Genomic DNA, 19964 nt, shown 5'->3' on the forward strand with positions numbered 1-19964 from the left:
AAGAGAATTCCCTATACGTAAGCTGTCCCCGCCTTACGTCGGATTTATCTCTTTGGAACAGTCATCGAACTGTTTCTTAGTGGGTCACCACAGTTTATTATCAATTAGATGTGTGTGTGTGTGTGTGTGTGTGTGGTGTGTGCGTACACATAAGGGTGTGTGTATATATATACATATATATATATATATATATATATATATATATATATGAAAAAACTTATATAGGTCTTGTTTCTTTATCATTTATATTTAGATATTATGTATATTGTAACAATCAGCTAATACTTCATTATTTACAGCTAATTTTAATACGCGGATTTTTTAATTTTATGTATTATATACACATATTACATAGAAATTTTCTTAACTTTTTTATATTTTATATATAAGAGAGAGAAGCAGATAATTTTAACATAAATGTAATGTAATTATTTCTACCAATGTTTTAACTATTAAAATTTTAATTTGTGAAATTTGAATTTTAGACAACACATCAGGTAATCGAAAATAGCTGCTCGCGTGTTTATTTTCTTAATATCCATTTCTCTGAAATACGCTAATAATTAGTAATAATAATAGTAATAGTTATTTTTTACCGGGATTATAATTAGAAACATAATAAATAAATATTCGTCATTTATTTTGTAAAACGTTAAATATGTTGTGGCCGAGTTAATACCGGTGCTCGACATTCGGCACTCATTTTTTGTTGTGTATACAAGGTATCATGATATTATTCGCAAGACTCGAGGTCGACAGGCATGTGTCGTTATTTTCACATGTGCCGTTCGGCATCTCGAGATGTGACCGCGTCAATACCAGAAGGAAATGTGATATTTCCTATATAATAACGAGCCCGAGCGATTAATATCTAATTAATAATAAGAGTATCGAAGTGACTGTTTATCCGAACAAATATTTTGCATAATTCATTCGTTTAAAGTAAAAACAAAGATCGAAAACGGAAATGATAAATTATTCATTCATGATATTTACGGATAATAATTACTTCTCTAGTGATGCTTGAATTTAAATATATCTTGCACCTCGTTTTAAATTCCTCATCAGTTTAAATGCAGATTACCTACCATTTTTTATTTTGTCAGTCGCGCTTCTCGTTATATCGATTGCAATTTTTTTAACCAATTTTTTTAAATTTTACTATTGTCTTTTATATATACGAATTAAGAAAAGAATTCTTTACTTATTATTATTTCTATTATTCTACTTATATTATTATTATTCTTGCTATTACTTTTGAATCTTAAGATTTAACTTATTTTATGAACGGAGCGGTACTTAAGCGGTACTTTACTGTTAATTTCCGTATCCGTAATCCGTTCTACCGATTAATCCAATAAATTTCAAATTTCATTATTGCAAAAAATATCCTGTAGTCGTAAACCCGAAGTTAGTCGATTTAATTAACTAAGAGTAGCGGAGTCGGCAACTGACCGTAGAGACAGATCGAACAGCGATGCGCAAATTCGAGCTCAACAGAAATTCTGCTCCAATTACTGATCGGTAATTGGACGCCGCTAGGCATATCACGTCTGCGAGTTACTTCCCCGCGATTATCAAATCTTCGACCGGCATGTGATCGGGTTGTGAATTGCATCATTATTTCTTTATGTATAAAATAAGAACTCATAATAGAAATTTTACTCTATCTTAGTCAACATTGTCGATATTGTCGATGTAATAAGTAAAATCGATAACACCTGAGTCAATAACGCTTGGATAATAGATTACTTGATAAGAATAATTAAAAAAGAACAATAACATGTCTATTAATAAGAAAGATGGCAATCACATTTCTTTCTTTAGATATATTGAATTGTGATAGATAATAAAAAAAGATTACATTAGATTAATTCGTAATTTAAAACGCAGTTTGAAAATATAAAATAAGATCTTTAATTTGATAACTTATAAATAACATTGCGATAAGATACTCTTATCAATTAAATATTTAATTATTTCACATTATAAGTTCTTCCCCTAACTCTGGATTTTGAACCGTATTTTCGTTCATTATTATCATTGACTCAGCTATTACAATAAGATACCGCATTTTACTTTAAAGTTTAAACCACAATTGTCTGTGTGTGTGTGTTTGTGTGTGTGTGTTTGTGTTGTGTGTGTGTTGGTCCGAACTTCACTTATTCTGCTTCAAAGGCGAAAAGGTAGCTCGTTAGGATATGTTAAATTGTACTATTATACCACAAATAATAAGAAATCCATGTTTATTCATCAGCAACTTTGTGCAGCGAAGTAAACAACCGTTCGATACTCAAGTGTACCGCATAATACACTCTTTCTGCCTGTCTCTTCGTTTAGATCTCTTTATTTTCTCCCTGTCTATCTTTTTCATCTTTTTGCTTCGCAATTAGATCGCCGATGAGCTTCACTAAATTTTCCTTCTCGTCCCTGCGCAATTAACGGAACTTTTAAGGTAGATTATTTGCAAGCTTCTCAATTTGCGAGGTTGCGATTCGATGGAAGGGAGCAACGAACGTAGCGGGATACAGGAGATAGAGAGATGACTTATATACATCTCATAAAACCATCGACCGTGGCGAAATTATTTTGCGAGAAAATATTCCCCTTACATGCCCGACGTGGCGAGACGCGCGAAACGAATTAGACATATCCACGTGGCGTGGCGTCCGACGTGGGGCGCAACAGGGGTCGGGGCTACCAGACGAGCCGAGTATCTCTTCTCATTGGAGTGTTGTTTGCAAGAGCATACCACGTACGTATGTCCTTCCAACCGCTCACGGAGCTTTTCCTTGTTTTTCGGTGTCAGAGCGGCTGCCACTCCCGAGAACGAAGGCATCGCGCTGGCATGTATGAGAAGGTTGAAGCGCTATATGACGCTCAAGCTTCCGCGGTGCAAGTGTAGCCCTCCGTATGTGCGGGCGTAAATGTAGATACAACGAGTAATTGTACATATGTAGGTGTGGGAGAAAGTTTCAGTGAAAATGTGGTAGAAGGCGCGGGGAAACGTTATACACACGACTCGCAGATAATACTATAGAAACGTATAATTGTAGTGGTATGTTCGTTGTAGACGTAAAGCGTAGATGTAAAGCTTATTTTCTCTAGTAGATATGGAGAAAACTTGAAGTATGAGATAGTATGTACAAGCCATGCCGGTATAACGTGAAGATATCGCTACAGAGATGAATAGATAGATGCGCAAGATGCAAGTGTAGACGTGACGTACAAATTTGTACATATACGTGCGATAGTAACTTCTGATATATACGTGATAGTACATTTAAGTTTAAATGTAGATGGGAGAGAGTGTGTGCGTGTGTGTGTGCAGGTCGAGGCGAGAATGGACGTGGTCCACAAAGTAGAGGTCGAAAAACTTTTGTATGCAGCACTCGTATCAGAGGACACTACACGTGACTGGCCTAACTGCTCGAGGGTCTGAACCGTGTGCGATCATCTGTGTCGTGTTCCCGTCCGCCGCTAGGATGGTAAAATCGATAAGCGTTTTCGATTTTTGACGTTCCGCGAGCTCGCGGGTCAATGCTCTTCGTGATCCGCTCGGAAGATTAGTCTTTTCACGATATCCGCCTGAACTTATTCCATCAACATTCGCTCAAGTCGCCCCGATGGTAGTTTCCTAGTTTCGTCTCGACGTTTTTAAACTCGTAACTAGATGATCAAATTTCTCGCGTGTCGAGATGTACGGTTATATTGCAAGCCCAAGTAATTAATCGATTTTAGAACATGTTAAAGTATAGTATTTCATACGGTATGAAATCGTTATAACAAATATGCGTAAATTAATATATTATTGAAATGAACTCTTAATCGTTTTACGATTATATGTAAAAAGTAACAAAAATGCCAAGTTCTAAATTAGATTTCTGTCTCTCAAACATATTTGAAAAATTAGGTATCTTATATAGACTGAAAGTATCACTAATTCATATTTTTATATCCTTGCATAGGTAATTGATTTTCTTTTGAACTATTGTGAATTATTTTGTTAATTAAATTATTGGCCTATTATTATTCTGCGGATGTGATTAAATTAAACTCGGCTAAATTTATTGAACGCAGGAAAAAGGGAGAAGAATGAGCGATGAAAATACATTTGCCAGAATACATATATACCTATATATATACACGGTAGAAGAATCGCGGAGCTTTAGTGTATCGCGTAGCAGTCCGTACTATATTTTTCTTTATTAACACAAGACGCCTCTGTAAACTGAAAACAATTATGCAAATTCAACCCTTTTACCTTCTGAGTTTCCGACCCGCTGTCACATTCACTTCTGTCACCGATGAGACGCTTTAGAATAGTAGAATGTGCTCGCATTGCGAGCGTGAAGGGCTGCACGGCCATGCAAAAGAGTGTCGCGACAGGTATAAAAAAATGACCGTGCCGCTCAAAAGAGAGAGTTCCAGCTGTCATTTTCACCGGTGCGCCGCGCAACAACCGTGAAATGGCGAAATTTTTCAAATTCGACCTCTCGCCGATTATTTTCTCACCCTCGTCTCGCTATGACGCTTCCAGAGTTTTTCCCGAAGGGAGAAGGGTCGGGGAGCGGAGAGACTTTCGCGGTCCGTTCTCGGTTAATTTCCTGCGGCTAATGAAAGAACATACGCGTCCCACGCCAAAACACACGCAGTCGTCCGTCCTCGTATCCAGCGTATTTGAACAGCCCCTGGATTAAGTAACTTTGACAATATTGAGGAGGAAGGGACGCACGCTGCTTAGCCCCGAGCAATTTTTCTTAATTATTGGACGAGATGCACGCAGAATTTCAATGGCTCTTCTACTCCACACTCTACACTCAATCAATATACCCAAGAAACTTGATCTAATTTGTTTCAAAAACACGCGCAATATCTTCGCAGCTGTGATAGATTATATAGCATAGTCTTTTGTATAAATCGCAAGTTTATATGTAATAGTTTTTGATCCAAAGTGTTGTAATAAATAATTTCTAAGTGATTAATTAACTTATTTATAAGAGTCATAAAGATATTGCAAGAAAAAAAGATTTAAAAAGTGAAATTTTGGACAAATATATAAGTACAAGGATGCTATTACGCTAACACTATTGAACGATCGTTTTAATTGATGAAATATATTTACAATCTGTAATATTTCCAATCTCAAATACGCAAAGTCTTTTACGATATACAAAATGAGATCGGGGTATCTGACTATTATATATAAACTGTACATATGTTACACGATTTTCACACAGCTGCGCAAGATATTACATACTTAAAGTTTTCGATGAAGTTCGAAGATAGTTAAGGACCGGGGACATCGAACCCTCTAATATCGGTGTACATAGCCGCAAGCGATACGAATCTCGATGTAACGGGTAACGAAATCGCGTTTCCGCGCTGACGAACCAAAATAAACTCGGAAATTATCTTCTCTTACGGAGCAATTTACTGAAATCTTTAATGAAGCGACTAAAAGCAGATCTATTAGGATTAATTATAAATTTTGCAGTAGCCATATCCGAATTTAATTAACGAATTGAAGTATTAATCTTTTTAAAATTGAATTAATAACAAAAAGTGTATATATTATTTTATAATTTTGTTATTCAAAGCGCTATTTCCTATTTATGAAACAATGCTTTTATTCCTCTAAGAAATTGAAGACAAAAAGCACAAGAAGATAAGAACATAAAGCACAAGTACATGTTATCTTCTGATTAGATATTATTTTCGTTATTGAGTTTGATTATTGAGAAGATAGTAGATTTGCTAAAGTTTTCTCAAATAAAGATTGAAAAATAATACTTTTGTTTTGGGTTTGTTGTTAGATTCTCCTCATAATTTGCTGTTGTGTTTAAACTGTCAACAATCACATATTTTACTTTAATGGACTTTATGGATTTATTAAGAAAATAATTCTAAATTTCTTAAATATATAGATTCCGGATTAACCACGGGAACACTTCAACATTGCAATTACATGATTGGTTTATTTTCATTTTAACAGAAACAATTTTGAGGATTTATTCTTTTTTTACATTAGACATTGCTGTTTAATAGATACGAGAGTATATGGTTGCAATAAAGAAATTAGAGATATTAAATTAAATTTATAGTCACTTAATTTTACAAGTTTAGGCAAAATTTTGGAAGCCTAGATAAAAAAAATTGTCCATTTCTGCGCTACCTATATATCCGGTGAAATTAGGCAAATCATCGTGATGGATCGTTCGCTCACAATCGGTTGTTTTCGATCTTTGTTATAATGCATTCAAGATCCTGCGTCTTTAATCTTCAATTACTCAAGTCTACAAAGTGAAATAGTAGAGAATTCACAGTTCTTTCTCGGCTCGGCATTGTCTACTTGTCGCGAATGCGAGTGCTGGCTCTCGCCCGTAAATGAGAAATATACATTCACGCACACATGTTGCGCATATATACATGCTCGCAGCTCTAAGAAATTGCGATAGGATACGAGTGCGTCCGCGCGCGCGCGCGGCTCTCGTGTGAGTCAAAGGGAAAAATGGCTGGGCGAGCAAGAATGGCGACTCACGGGGAGAAAGAAGAAAAATAAGGGATCGGGACAGAAGAACCGTGCGACCTCTCGACGGCGAGAAAAATTTGCGAAATGCAGGTGTCAGCAGTCCTTTTGTGCGCTACGCGTTCTCGCGTCGATTCATTTTCGCGGAGTTGACGAAAGCGCATCGTCGTCGTCGTCGTCGTCGTCATTCTCGCTGTTCCTCAATGAGAAGCAAACTCATCTTCTTCGTTACATGAAGCTCTTTTATTAATGGTCCGAACGGGCGATGGCACTTTTAATGCCCGGCCGGTCGATTAATCGGAATTCGATATCGCGCGTGCATACGATCGAACTTACGTTGCACCGCGGCGGTGTCTGCATCTGCATTCATTCCGACTTGTAGAGTTAACGACCCACTTTCAAACTCATCAACTTTATCTGGCCGGGTAGGGCAGGCATGTAAATTTTATGCGTATAGAACTGGTAAAGAATGTCGTTGTTATTTGCTGACATTTTCCATTTTGGAATACAATGTAACATTTATTATCGTCGATCGGAATAGTATCAATATTGTTCGTGCTATGGGTTAATCGGTATTCGATAACGCGGCAACTTCTGCTTGAATTCTGCTTGAATTCTCTCGTTAATAATATGCACTAAGTATCACGCGAGTTACATAAACGTGACTGCAGGTTATCAGATTGTCTACGACACAGGATGTTGTCAATGATGTAAACTCATTTATGATGAGAACTCAATATTTTAAATGTATTTCTTCTGCAGAAACATCAGTCAATTGAATTGTAGTCAATTGAAGAACCTAGATAAAGTATATTTTGAGTTTTTGAGTAAAGAAAAAAATATATTTATTAATTGTGCATATTTAAAAAAGTTAACTAATTGATATTCCCGATTGTTGGAATATATTTTACGGCAACTCCGCGGATCGTAAAAATATTCCGCTTATAAAGTACTTAACGGGACCTTTTCCTTCGCGAGAACCGTGCCTCCGATGAGCCCTCGCGGTTATTAAATTCATTTCTCGGCTTGATTAACGCGGCTCACGGCAAAAACGGCTAAAATATCGGGACGTTGTATAAAAACGGAGCTCGCGTGGTACTCGCGCGAGTTGCAGTTAATCCTCTTACCCCGTCGGGCAGTTACGCCGGGGTTGGCGTAGCCGGGGTACGCGTACCTAGCTCGTGCTATATTACGGACTTACACCGTTAAATTGATGGCCGCAGTAGCCGACCACCGCCATAACCGGTGGTCCAAAACCCCTATGTTCGGAATTTACATTGAACAAGTCGAAGGGGAGGCTGGGTAACTGCCCTCGAGTTCCTCGAGGCAGTCACATCGTTTCGTGTGCAGCTCGCGAATTGCCTACGATTTTTATTACCGATTTTTACTTTATTAATTCGGAAATTCTTGTGCTTCTTGTGTCAAATATTTGCAAAGTCTACTAGCGTATGTTCCGCTCGATAATTAGTTGTCTGTTCCTCTACAAACATTCTACACGTTCCTGATGCATGAATTCACACGTAGGCATTTAATTGACACATTTGGTTAATTAATATCCATGGAGGTATATATTGCGTATATAATTCTGACCAAATTCGCTTTACCTCTGATGACAGATCCTTATTGATTGTTGCGTCACAATTTATGTGTAAAATTTTTTTCTTTACATCTCTTTACTTCATTTTTCTCTATACCGTTAAAATTCGATTCGAATAGATATTTCAACATAGCGTATATTTTGCTTTATAATAAATTAATTTAGATACTAGAATAGTTCAAGAAAAAAATCTGTATCCACAACAAAACGCAGATATTTATTGGTTTCTTTCATTAATTTTCGTTTCATAACTATACATAACCAATATTAAATATTATAGATATATATAGTATCTTTGCATTTATCTGACTTGTTTAAAAATAAGTCATAAATTAGCTGCTCTTATATACTGATGTAATTTTTTAAATTAATGAAATATGTACATATACAGGCTGTCTGATAATTACCGTGCCACCTCTTGTGGGTAAGTAGAGTACGTTAAACTAATAGAAAATTTTTTACTGTTTTACAGCAATAAATAATGAAAAATTAATAAATATTCACGAATTAGCATACTTCCGTGCAATTCGGCGACAAGAGACAGCCTATTAGCGTTTACGATTGTTACGTGCGCGGAGGTTCAGCGTCGCGCGTGTCGCTCATGCATAGTTGTTGTTTACAAACCGCGCTCCTCTCAATGCCTCGCCGCGCGCGTAGCTACCGTAAATGCTGTATAGGCTGTCTGTCTCTTCTTGCCGAATCTCTGACACACATTAATTCGCAGATCCTTATTAATTTGTCATTATTTATTGCGAAATTCGCAATAAATGTTCAGTTTAACTGATAAATATTAAAATATTTATCTATAATTCATCCATTCTGTTATAACGTAAATCATATTATTATAAAAGCACCTTATTATTATCTATTTTCAAAAAAATCAGATAAATATAAGAGAACTTAATTTCTATTAGTTATTAATTTTCTATATAAATGGAGCTCTTTAAAGAAGAAATTACGTAAAGTCTATAGAATATTGACGATAAAAGAAGCCCATCGCGCCGGAAGCGCTGGCGCAAAATTGCGCGTTCGTCAAATCATTGTCGAATTACCTTCGTTTATCATCTCGGTCGCAGTACGGTCGACAATACTAGTAAGAAAAATGTGTGTACGTGCATGCGTGCGTGTACTTAAGCGCGGGAACGCCGCAGGCGGCGAAGCAATTTCCTGTTACGACCGATCGAGGATAGCCGTCAATGTTGTATAGGGTGTTCAATATCTAACTTGCCAACTTTTATCTACAAACTGTGATCAATTTAAGAGAGAGAGAGAGAAAGAGAAATAGTGTTTTTTAAATAAAACGTAATAAAACCGTCAGTGTATCAATAAGCATTTGAATTATACGCATTTGCAAATAAGCAAAATGAAAGACATCCCGGGTTAATAAAATTCCAAAGTGTCTCACTTCAATAAAATTTTAAAGCTTGGGCTTGATTTATCAAGATCTTTAATGTTAGAGTTCAGTTGAAAAATTCGAAAATAGATATAAGATTTAATCGACATTCTTTTTAAACTAAGAAAAGATTTATCCAAGCTTAATCAGAACGTTTAAGAGAGACCGAGAATGTCACGACAGATATGCGGGACACCCTGTGTAACACGTTGCACGCATATACATACGCGCGGTGCACGTGGAGGAATCTCGAGCCCCAGGGGTGAAATAGTGGCTGGCAGTAAGCAGCATCGTTCAATCTGCCAGCAGATAAAATTCACTGGGCAGCGATACATCTTCGACAATTACCACGGCAACGAAGAAAATCCGGCAAGTTTCCTCATAAATCCGCGATATTTTTACGCGCGAAACTTTCCGCGACCTATAATATCTGTAAGAGCCCCGTGAAAGCGCAGGACCCTCTCGCCGATTTACGACCCACCCCCGTGCCACCCTCCAGCGTATCCTCTAGTCGCGGCCCATCCTCGTGGTTTCCTCTGGAACTTATCCAGGTGGTCAAGCTTCCAAAAGGTTTAGTAAACTGTCTCTCGGGTATAGTTAACGGCTAACTAGCAAAATTGTCTTAATTAGAAAGTTTTTATCCCGCCGAGTTTTTTCCGGATTTATTTTGGACGCGATTAATATTGGGAGATTACGCTATTTCACCCGATTTAAGAAGTATAAAATATTTTAAGAATTTTACTTTCTTTTTAATGTGCAATTGCTTTCTTGAAATTGAAAACGTAGAATAATATTATCTTAGGTTTATTTTACATGAAAAAATACGTTATATAATATTATATGTATAAAAAATGCGATTTAGATGTATTCTTTGCTGAACGTTTCAACATTTTGCGGCGCATCTCTCGCATAACTTAAAAATAATAGTCTATCACCGAAATTTTCACTCTTGCCTTATAATTTTTTTACTGGTGTATATATTTTTAGAATTTCTTGTCGAGTGTCGGATCTCCGACTGCAACGGCCTATCGCTCTTCATCGCGCTGCTTTTTCGGAAAAAGAGCACGAGAGATAACCAGCTTCGCGGATAACGCGCGAGCAGACCGCAGTCATTAAAATTCACGAGTAAAACGAAAGTTGGCTGAGTCTGAAGCGGCTTAGCTCTCCGCGCCTGGTCGTTTTTAGCGTCAGTTTCTAGCGCGGGATAAGGGAGCGAAGCGGATCGGCTCGAGGCTACGGAACGGTGTGAAAGCGGACCGGGCGGCGCGGGCGAGGGGGTCGAAGCGGATGGGGCTGGTTTCGCCCGAGGCGGGTAGAGAGCGAGATGGATGTATCGTGATTTACGAACAAACTTGCTGAGCACTACGAGCCGTCGGGCGTCTGTTCGATATCAATTTCCTATCCACTTCCCCGCCTCGTTCCTGGCCGCTCCCTTCCTTGTTTCCGTGATCGGTATCGATAGGACAGGTGTAGGAAAAAGAACGCTAAAGTCCTCCTTCCTACCTTAACCTGTCTTTTTGCGTCGCTCGTAGCGACACATTTGCGGAAAAAGCATTGGACTCGATAAAGTGTTCTCACTAAATTGACCTCAAAACTAGCAATACGATACATTTATTGTACATTAAACGTAGAGATAAATTATCCATTTTTAATTACATTTTATATATTCTTCTATCTTAAATTAAATTATCATTTTTTGTTTTAAACTTATAGATGTAATTTTGGGATGTAAACGTTGTAATATTAGATGTAATAACGTTCGCATCTCTAATATTGCACGAAATAACTATTTAATTGTTACGCCATAAATACCATATGTTAATGTATATTTTTATTAACTAATGATACTCGTAGTTAATAAATAATTAAATTTTATATTTTTTAATTATACAAATTATTTTATTATAAATACAGTTTTTCGTATTTCTATGTATCCATCTTATTAAAACATATAATTATATAGGTATATGTTTAATGGTACGAATATTAATTACATATATTTATTGTTATAATTTGAAGCAGTCTTCTTTTCCTTCTTATCTCTCTCTTTTTCTTTTAATTCTATTCTTTATGTGGTATAACACATTTAAGATTAGATGCGTATCCAAGAGCAAGATATAAACGGAACGAATAATTTTACGTGCGACTGTATTTTCCGCAATTGCCCCTAAATAGCTCAAAGAAAAGCTGCAGTGCTTTTAGGCTTTTATCTCTCTAGTATAGAATATAAAATGGTAGTGACATGACAGAGTAGTGGTCGTTCGTTGACCGTGATTCAAACGAATTCAAGTTACTTAAACCGTACTTTGCGACAAGAAGGGACAAAGTACAGACAACCTCCGGGGAAGACCAGTGTTCCTGTTGCTCGTTTGATGAACGGAACTCCTATTAAATCGAGTCGGGACTCCGAACCTTCAGGAAATTACATAAAATTGAAAGGACGTCGCGTCTCGTCGTACTCGCCGTCTATCCGGGACCACGATGGGCAATCGCGAATAAAAAAAAAGGGGGAGGCCGACGAGATCTCTCTCCGATCCCGGGCCATTTCGCGACGACTCGAATCACTTAATGATACCGGTGAGAATCGAATTCCTTTGGCGGATACGTGACCGACCCGACCGATGGCCGACGCGACGCCACGAATACGCGGCATCGCCGTATCCTGATGACGCGATGGCATCCCGTTGATGATTAGCACGTGGCCCGAACGCGCGTGTAGGTATACATGGCGCGCGAATGCCCGTGGCTTTAATTAAGGAAACGCGGCGCACCGATTGAAATCAGTGGTGCGCTATAGTATTAATCTGAAATCGGGTAACGCGAGCGACTGAGAAGCGCGTTCAACGGGTTAAACGGTCCAACGTCGAGCTATAAGCTCTAGGAAAATTGTCGAGCATTTGATTACCTATAATCGTTTGCTCATTCACACGAATGCATTTTGTGCTTTTATCAATGACGTTTTGCTTCTGCTAGAATAATTAACAATATATACAATCAACTATTTACTTTCTGTGTGAGTTACTCAACGCATTAGAGACTATAATAAATTATCTCCGCTTTTTCTTCTTTAACTGCCAACAATTAAAATTGACGGTATCGCTGTAGCTTAAAAGCGCAGAATAAAAAAGCTAATTCAAAAAGGAGATAATGGTGCTTACTGGGTCACGGATTAAAGCTTTGCGTTCAGGAATAATCTTGAAAAATGGCTACCTGTTAAATATTCCATTTTTAATTTAACATTTTTAGCCCTGTATAACATAGCAATTTTATTCTTGTTTGCGTATTGTTTTATAATGATTCTCAAAAATATAATCTGACAGGTTGTGTGTAAAAAAAAAATGTGCAAAATAAGATTAAAAAGATAAAATGAATTAGTTTGTCTTTACTAACTATATCCATCAATTTACTTTATTATAGAAGTACAAAAAATTAAGAAATAATTCTTTTTACGTTTCGTTCCTATGGGAAGTTATTATCTCCAGAAATAATTATTGAATTAAAGTTCCTCAGAAAGAGAAGACGGACATTTTATCCTTACGATCGACACGTCGCGTCGTAAAAGGCCAGTCTCTTCTTTAGCCTTTGACCGATCCTAATCGTTATCTTCTTTTTACTCGGATATTACGAGACAATTGGCTGAGCTGCGCTCTATATCTTGTTACTTCGGAGAAGGTTTACCGTCGTTAAATCTGTACAAATATCGCCGGGATTATATACCGCGAAAAACCCGATTTTATAATTACGAACGATTTATAGTTATTCCCGTTAATAATGACAATGAACAACAATAATCTCAACGAACGAATTGTAGCGTCATGTTAGCGGCCGATTACCGTCGTCGGCGATATAGTTCGAGTCGGTAGATAAACTCGGCTGGAATATCAACAGCCCAGCTTATTTGTATGTAAATGTCGAGCTACTGATGGCAGCTCGCGCCCTGCCGTCAGGCAGACGCACGACAGCAGCATCCCGTATAGGGCGCTTTTCAGCGATTCCCGCTCGACTTCGTTTAACGCAGTCGCCCGAGTTTATTGTCATTATCGCCCCTCTCACTCGGCGCCAATTAACGTGCTAACGATTATTACGGTAGATTGGGCCTATAATAGATACAGCCTTTATAGGCAGACGTTTAAGAATAGCGTCTTCGATAGCGTGTTTTTGCAGCATATAAAAGGGTGTATATTTTTCGAACGTATGTATCCAACTTGGACAAACATAAGCCGCAGCTAATTGGAAGTCGCTGGTAATCGACTTATATCAATCACGGAAGGACCCGACGGAAGAACCCGACGAGCGCCAAAATTGATTATGGAAATTTAACGAACTTGTGAAACAATAACATTTTCGCAATTCTCGCAAAAACATCAATTTGAAGTTATTTCATATTTGTCTCAATGAGTATATCAATGTGTATTTGAAAATATATATTTGTATTTATAATATAATATAATTATTTAACGACAAATATGTTTATTATAACAGTTACGACAACGGATTTACGTTACGCTAATAATTTTATGGAAATTTTACTAATAAGGATGTTAACATTGTCAAATACACTTGTAATTGATATTGTAAAATTAAACAGAAATTAATTATATATATTAATTATAATAAATTAACTAAATAAAAAAAGTAATGAAATAATAATAAAAATATAAGGAATATTTAATGGGTAGAACGCGTAGGAATTTTTAATGAAATTTTAAAGAAATTGAAAAAGAATGCGAGATTATATATATATATATATATATATATATATATATGTATAGTTATAATTAGATAGCATGGCACACACAAGGTGTCATAATTATAAAAAAAATTATACAGATTACTTACCAATTAATTTCCTAGAAAAATTCAGTAAAATCTTTCCTATATATATATATTCGGTAATATATTTTTAATAATTAATTTAGAAATATCACAAATCTTGTAATTTATACTTTTTTATATTTTTTATATCTATTCTTTTATATATATACAGATTACTTAATAATGAATTTCTTAGAAATTTAGCAAAATCTCTTTCCAATTCGGTAATATCTCTTAAATAATTACGTCCGAAGTTTAATCCAAAAATAAATACAGATATACAATCAATTTGATAAAATTGAAGATAAACATATATAAAGGCAAGTAAGTAGGCCGATGGTGAAGCGAAAGTAACATTACACAGTAAGAAAATACAATCACATAACACACTTTTCGGTCTTATGTTAGATTTAGCGTCCCATGCAGTACACAGTGTGCGTACACACAGAAAAATAATCATTCTACAGCCAAGAAAAGCACTTACTTATCTTATATTTTACTTCTTTTAAGTAAGTTTTCTTACAATCAAGAATATTTTCTTACTAATAGTTTCCAAATATCTTGACACAAGTCAAGAATATTATTTTGAGTAAATGTAATTCTTACAATGACTTTATAGTAGATTCGCAGGATACATCTTATAAGGTAATATATCCGGCAAATATATCATAAAGTCATTGTAAGAATTACATTTACTCAAAACAATATATGCTTGACTTGTGTCAAAATATTTGAAAGCTATTACTAAGAAAATATTCTTGATCGTAAGAAAACTTACTTAAAAAAAGTAAATATATATATAAGAATAAGCAAGTGCTTTTCTTGGCTGTAGAGAATGATAATTTTTCTGTGTAACCCTGTGTAATGAAAAAATTCGGCAAAGGATTATAAATTATAACATATTTTCTAGACTCTAGAGAGAGAGTCTACCCATTTCAATAGAGGCAATAGATTATAATACATTATAATACATTAGTTTATTTGTAATATACTTGTATATTTTATAAATCCATTTTGCCTCGACATGAAAATCAAAAAATAACTCACCAGCCGATGCGCAACAACGGAGTTGTAACTGGTCGTAACCCTGCGTCGATCTGTAACATATAAATATTTTTAAATTAAAGCAGCGTTCACACACACACAAGAGATAATCAATACTTCAAGTGATTAAATCATTATTTCGCGCCCGTTAAATTTTTAAAATACCATTTTAACAAATATCCGATTTCAAAACGCTAATGCAAGAAATCGCGGCCGCCGACGTCGCAAGCGGCTGCATCTTTCCTCATCGACTCGTTCGCGATTAATTATCAATTCATGAAAAATCGTGCAATATTAGGACCGTGCGAATAAGAGAGAGACGCGATGTTCGCGACGTAATACATCTCTTGTCGCATACGCCAGAGATCGAACTCCGAAACTGCGAAATTGCGCCGGAGTTAAATCTCGAACGAGTATAATGGGAGTATCGCGTAATGGGCGAATCAAGCGCGCTCGAAAAAGTGACGGAATCCGCCACAGGACTGACACACACACACACACACACACACACGGGCCAGCAAAATATTAAACAAATATGAATTGCTCACCTCACGGTTGCTCCGCTGTCGCCCGATGCCTCCCAGGCCACCTGCTCCACTCCTCGAGCCTCCGCTGGATCCGTCGTCGCATCTCCGTCGAGCGCACTCACTCCATGACGCGGTGACGCGAAACGTTCACGCGTAAAAATTGACGATACCGTCGTTTATGACCGCGCGACACTTTCGACACTTAATCGCACGGCACTCCCGGGTCTCCCGGTGTTAATCTCGCGACGCGGCGCATACTTTATTCAAGCAGTTACACGGCGACGGAAGAATTGCGAACGAAGCTGTACGACAATACCGATAATACGATCCGCTTGACGCCCGCGACGCTTGACGTCTCGCACAGGTAGACGCTAACGTAGCGGAGAGAGGCGGGAGAGAATTTCGTACTTACATCGCGCATCGCGCGGCCAACTTCACTCAACTGTCGCGAGGACGCTATACGCTTGCTGCTTGTGAAACGATTTGGTTAACGGCAATTGAATCGTCGATCGACTTATGAGCACTGCCTATCTATCCTCCACGATATCGCCAAATATCAAAACACAAACGAAATATGGGAAACGTACGTACGACGTTAACGGAGACTGTGATCTGCGATCAGTGTGATCGCCGATTATAATAAACACGTCGCGCGACCGCCGCGACGTTACTCCGCGATTTAAGGCCACCGCACACGAAATGACATAGCTGCACATGCACATAGCATAAGACCGTCTGCATCAATGAGCATCCGGCATAAAGTCGTCATATTGATTTACACGAGACGCTCATTGGTGCAGCGGTTTTATGCTACGCTTATGCGGCCTACGCAATTTTATGTGCGATAGCTTAAGCCCCTTGCACAATGCTAGGCAACAGGCAATAGGAACAGGGAATAGAAATCAGAAATCATACATAAATGCAGAATAAACAGTGACACAGGCAATAGACACAGAGTTTCCATCACGTTGGAAATTCTGTGCCTCGTGCCTGTTGCCAACCAATCGTAGCATTCGAATTTTTTAGGTTGTAATTAATGATTTTTTGGTTATTTCCTGTTCCTATTGCCTGTTGCCTGGCATTGTGCAAGGGGCTTTAGACTATGCGCGATTTGTGGTTCGCGATTCGCCGGCGGAACGGTTTTTTGAAAGAGATGAATTTCATCTCTTTGATTTCGTCAAAAAATCGCTCCGCTGGCGAATCGGCGCGAATGGCGAACCGCGAATCACGAACCACGAATCGCGCACAGTAAAATTATATTCGCTCGTATTCTTCATCCGAAACGGTGTTCCGAAAAACGACGGCGACTTTGTTGCGAAGCCGCGCGACACGACGCGAAAAAGTTGGCGGTTTTGAGAGAAGCGAGACCGATCATCCGAAAGAAAATGGTAATCGAAAGTCAATATTATCGAACGCGATACGCGATATGCAACGGGAAATCCGCGATGTAATTCCGCGAAGCACATGTATTAAATGAACATTTGATATATATATCACAGTTTTCCGTAATCTCAAATCTCACAACGGACGCGACCCGGTGTGTATTATTTTTTATTTTCGGCGCTACGATTCGGCGCCCGCGGCCGTCCGCGCATGAGTAGTGGGGGTAGAGTGGGGGTAGGTGACTACGCATACCGACCGCGATCGCGCGCCAACCCAGTCACTTTCCCTCGCATTCCAGTCTCGCTACTCACTCTTTCGTGGCGCTCGCGCTCGCGTCCCGCGACACGGCGATCCCGTTCTATCGTCGTCTTATTTTCGGAATACAATAATTCGGAACGCTAATACGCAATACGCAGCGGTTGAGATGGAAAACTGTGATCGAATATTCATTATGTGCTTCGCGGAGTTTATACGGATACCGAGGTATATGGCTGCATGATATTTCACGTGTCGAGAATTTCTCGAGTTTCTAGAGAAATCCTCTATCTCTATAGCCAATCGATAAGCCCGACAAAGCTCGTACGACGCATGAATTATCAGCCTATATCGCATTCGTACATTCTTTCGGATGATTGGTCTCGCGTTTCTCTCAATCGTCAACTCGATTCCCATCTCGCGACTCTCGCGTCGGCGTCGGTGTCGCGTCGCACGTCGCACGGCTCGTCCGTTTTCGGAACGCCGTTTCGGATCAAGTATACGAGCGGATCGATAACGCCTTAAATCGAGTAACGCCGCGACGTGTTTATTATAATTGGCGATCACAGTCTCTGTTAACGTCGTACGTGTAACCGTATATTTAATCGTGTTTTTATTTGGCGGTTGTGGGGGATGGATAGGCAGCGTTCGTAAATCGATTTAATTGCCGTTGATCAAAATCGCCTCACCAGCGGCAAGCGTAGCGTCCTCGCGACGGTTGCCCGTAGCGAGTGAAGTTGGCTGCGCGATTCACGCGCGAAATTCTCTCCGCCATCTTAGCGTCTACCGTCTACCTTGCGGGGCGCGGGGCTGCGTCACGGACGAGGGACGTCGAGCGGATCGTATCGTATTAATTTTTCCGTCGCCATGTATCCAAGTGTGCGCCGCGTCGCGAGATTAATACCGATAGTGCCGTGCAAAGTGTCGAAAGTGTCGCGCGATCATAACCGACGGTATCGTCAATTTTTGCGCGTGAACGTTTCGCGTCACCGCGTCGCGAGTGAGTGCGTCGACGAAGATGCGACGACGGATCAGCGGAGGATCGAGGAGAGGTGGAGGTGGCCTGGGAGGCGTCGGGCGACAGCGGCACAACCGTGGGGTGAGTAATTCTTATTTGTTTATTATTTCGCTGTCCCGCGTGTCAGCCAGCCCTGTGGCGTGCTCCGAACTTCACTTCCGCAAGCCGTCGCTTTCTCAAGCACGACTTGATTCGCCATTATATACGTGATATTCGTTGCTCGTTCGAGATTTAACTACGGCGCAATTTCGCAATTTCGGAGTTGGATCTCCGATCTCCGGCATACGCGACGAGAGATATTACGTCGCCGCGAACGTCGCGTCTCTCTGTCTAATTCGCACGGTCGTAACGTTGCACGATTTTTCGCGGATTAATAATCCGCGAACGAGTTAACGAGGAAAGATGCAGCCGCTTGCGGCGTCGGCGATTTCTCGCATTAGGATTTTGAAATTAGATATTTGTCAAAATGGTATTTTGAAAATTTAACGGGCGCGAAACAATGATTTACTTGAAGTATTGATTATATCTCTTGAACGCTGCTATAATGTAAAAATTATTGTACGTTACAGATCAGCGCAGGGTTACAACGCCGCTGTTGCGCGTCGGTCGGTGAGTTAGCAATGGATTTATAAAATTACGTTACAAATGTGAATAACGTGTATATATGAGAGAAATGAGATATTATAAAAGAACAGTCACGAAGTCTTTCTAACAATTATTAGACTTACTGTAAATAAACTAATAAATTTGTTTTTCTCAATGCAATTGATCAATAGTGCAATAGTCATCTAACTGAATTATTGTGGTGTGTAACTGCATTTCATTATTTTTCACACTAAGGCCTAAACTTATGAACGAAACGTTTGTTATGTAATTTCAAGGTATGTACTTTACTGCAATGTATAATATTACTTTTACTTTATCATCGACGTTGACTCTTACTTACCTTTATATGTATATAATTTGTAAGTACCACAAATCTCGTAATTCATACATTTTTAAATCTACACGATATAAGATGATGATTACTCTACGCGTTACACAAAAGATCTAAAACTTTGTTTAACCAAATATTTAATAAATAAGCGCGAATATATAGGTATATTCTTCCGCGCGATATTTTGCTGTCGCGTCACGGTCGATCTTGGATCTGAATTCGTTTCACGAGCAGGGCGGAATTCGCGCACCCCAGGGCATCAGGGCGAATTGTGAAAGTTTCGTGCTACGTTAACTTCGTCACGAAGAGTAAGAAATACCAATTTCTCCAATCTGTGCTTAACTTTTCAACTATCCTCCGCGACCGTATAACGCAGGGAATGCTTCGCAGTGGCGAGAGGAGTGGTGATAGGACGAAACGGGAATGGCGGCGAGATTCCGTTCCCTATAAAACTTGCAAGGCCGCG

The 19964-nt window shown here is 38.6% G+C and overlaps 1 protein-coding gene and 1 long non-coding RNA gene across 27 annotated transcripts in view; one reads left to right on the forward strand and one right to left on the reverse strand.

Annotated features, from left to right (window-relative positions):
• LOC143895628 (uncharacterized) overlaps positions 1 to 16576 on the reverse strand; it is a 342321-nt gene extending 325745 nt beyond the window's left edge. For all 3 annotated transcript variants that reach the window (XR_013256383.1, XR_013256381.1, XR_013256382.1), the window contains exons 1-2: positions 15927 to 16576; positions 15382 to 15431 (exon numbers count right to left, since the gene is read on the reverse strand). This is a non-coding gene — a long non-coding RNA (uncharacterized LOC143895628). The remainder of the gene's footprint in view (positions 1 to 15381; positions 15432 to 15926) is intronic.
• Positions 1 to 19964, forward strand: part of LOC143895616 (CUGBP Elav-like family member 1-A) — a 553022-nt gene that overhangs the window by 345259 nt on the left and 187799 nt on the right. For 9 of the 24 annotated variants that reach the window (XR_013256373.1, XM_077402890.1, XM_077402891.1 and 6 more), the window contains exon 1: positions 19152 to 19170. The exons of 9 other annotated variants lie outside the window; for them this stretch is intronic. Coding sequence is in view for 1 of the 15 variants with exons in the window: in XM_077402910.1 (XP_077259036.1) it covers positions 19131 to 19170 (40 nt within the window). In the remaining 14 variants the exon portion in view is untranslated. Of the gene's footprint in view, positions 1 to 19130; positions 19171 to 19964 lie in introns of those variants that run through there. 6 more of the 24 variants (XM_077402898.1, XM_077402906.1, XM_077402907.1 and 3 more) reach the window with 4 other exon arrangements.

This window comes from Temnothorax americanus, unplaced genomic scaffold, assembly GCF_048541705.1.
Source record: "Temnothorax americanus isolate GAGA-0224 unplaced genomic scaffold, ASM4854170v1 Scaffold16, whole genome shotgun sequence".
Taxonomy (NCBI): Eukaryota; Metazoa; Arthropoda; class Insecta; order Hymenoptera; family Formicidae; genus Temnothorax; species Temnothorax americanus.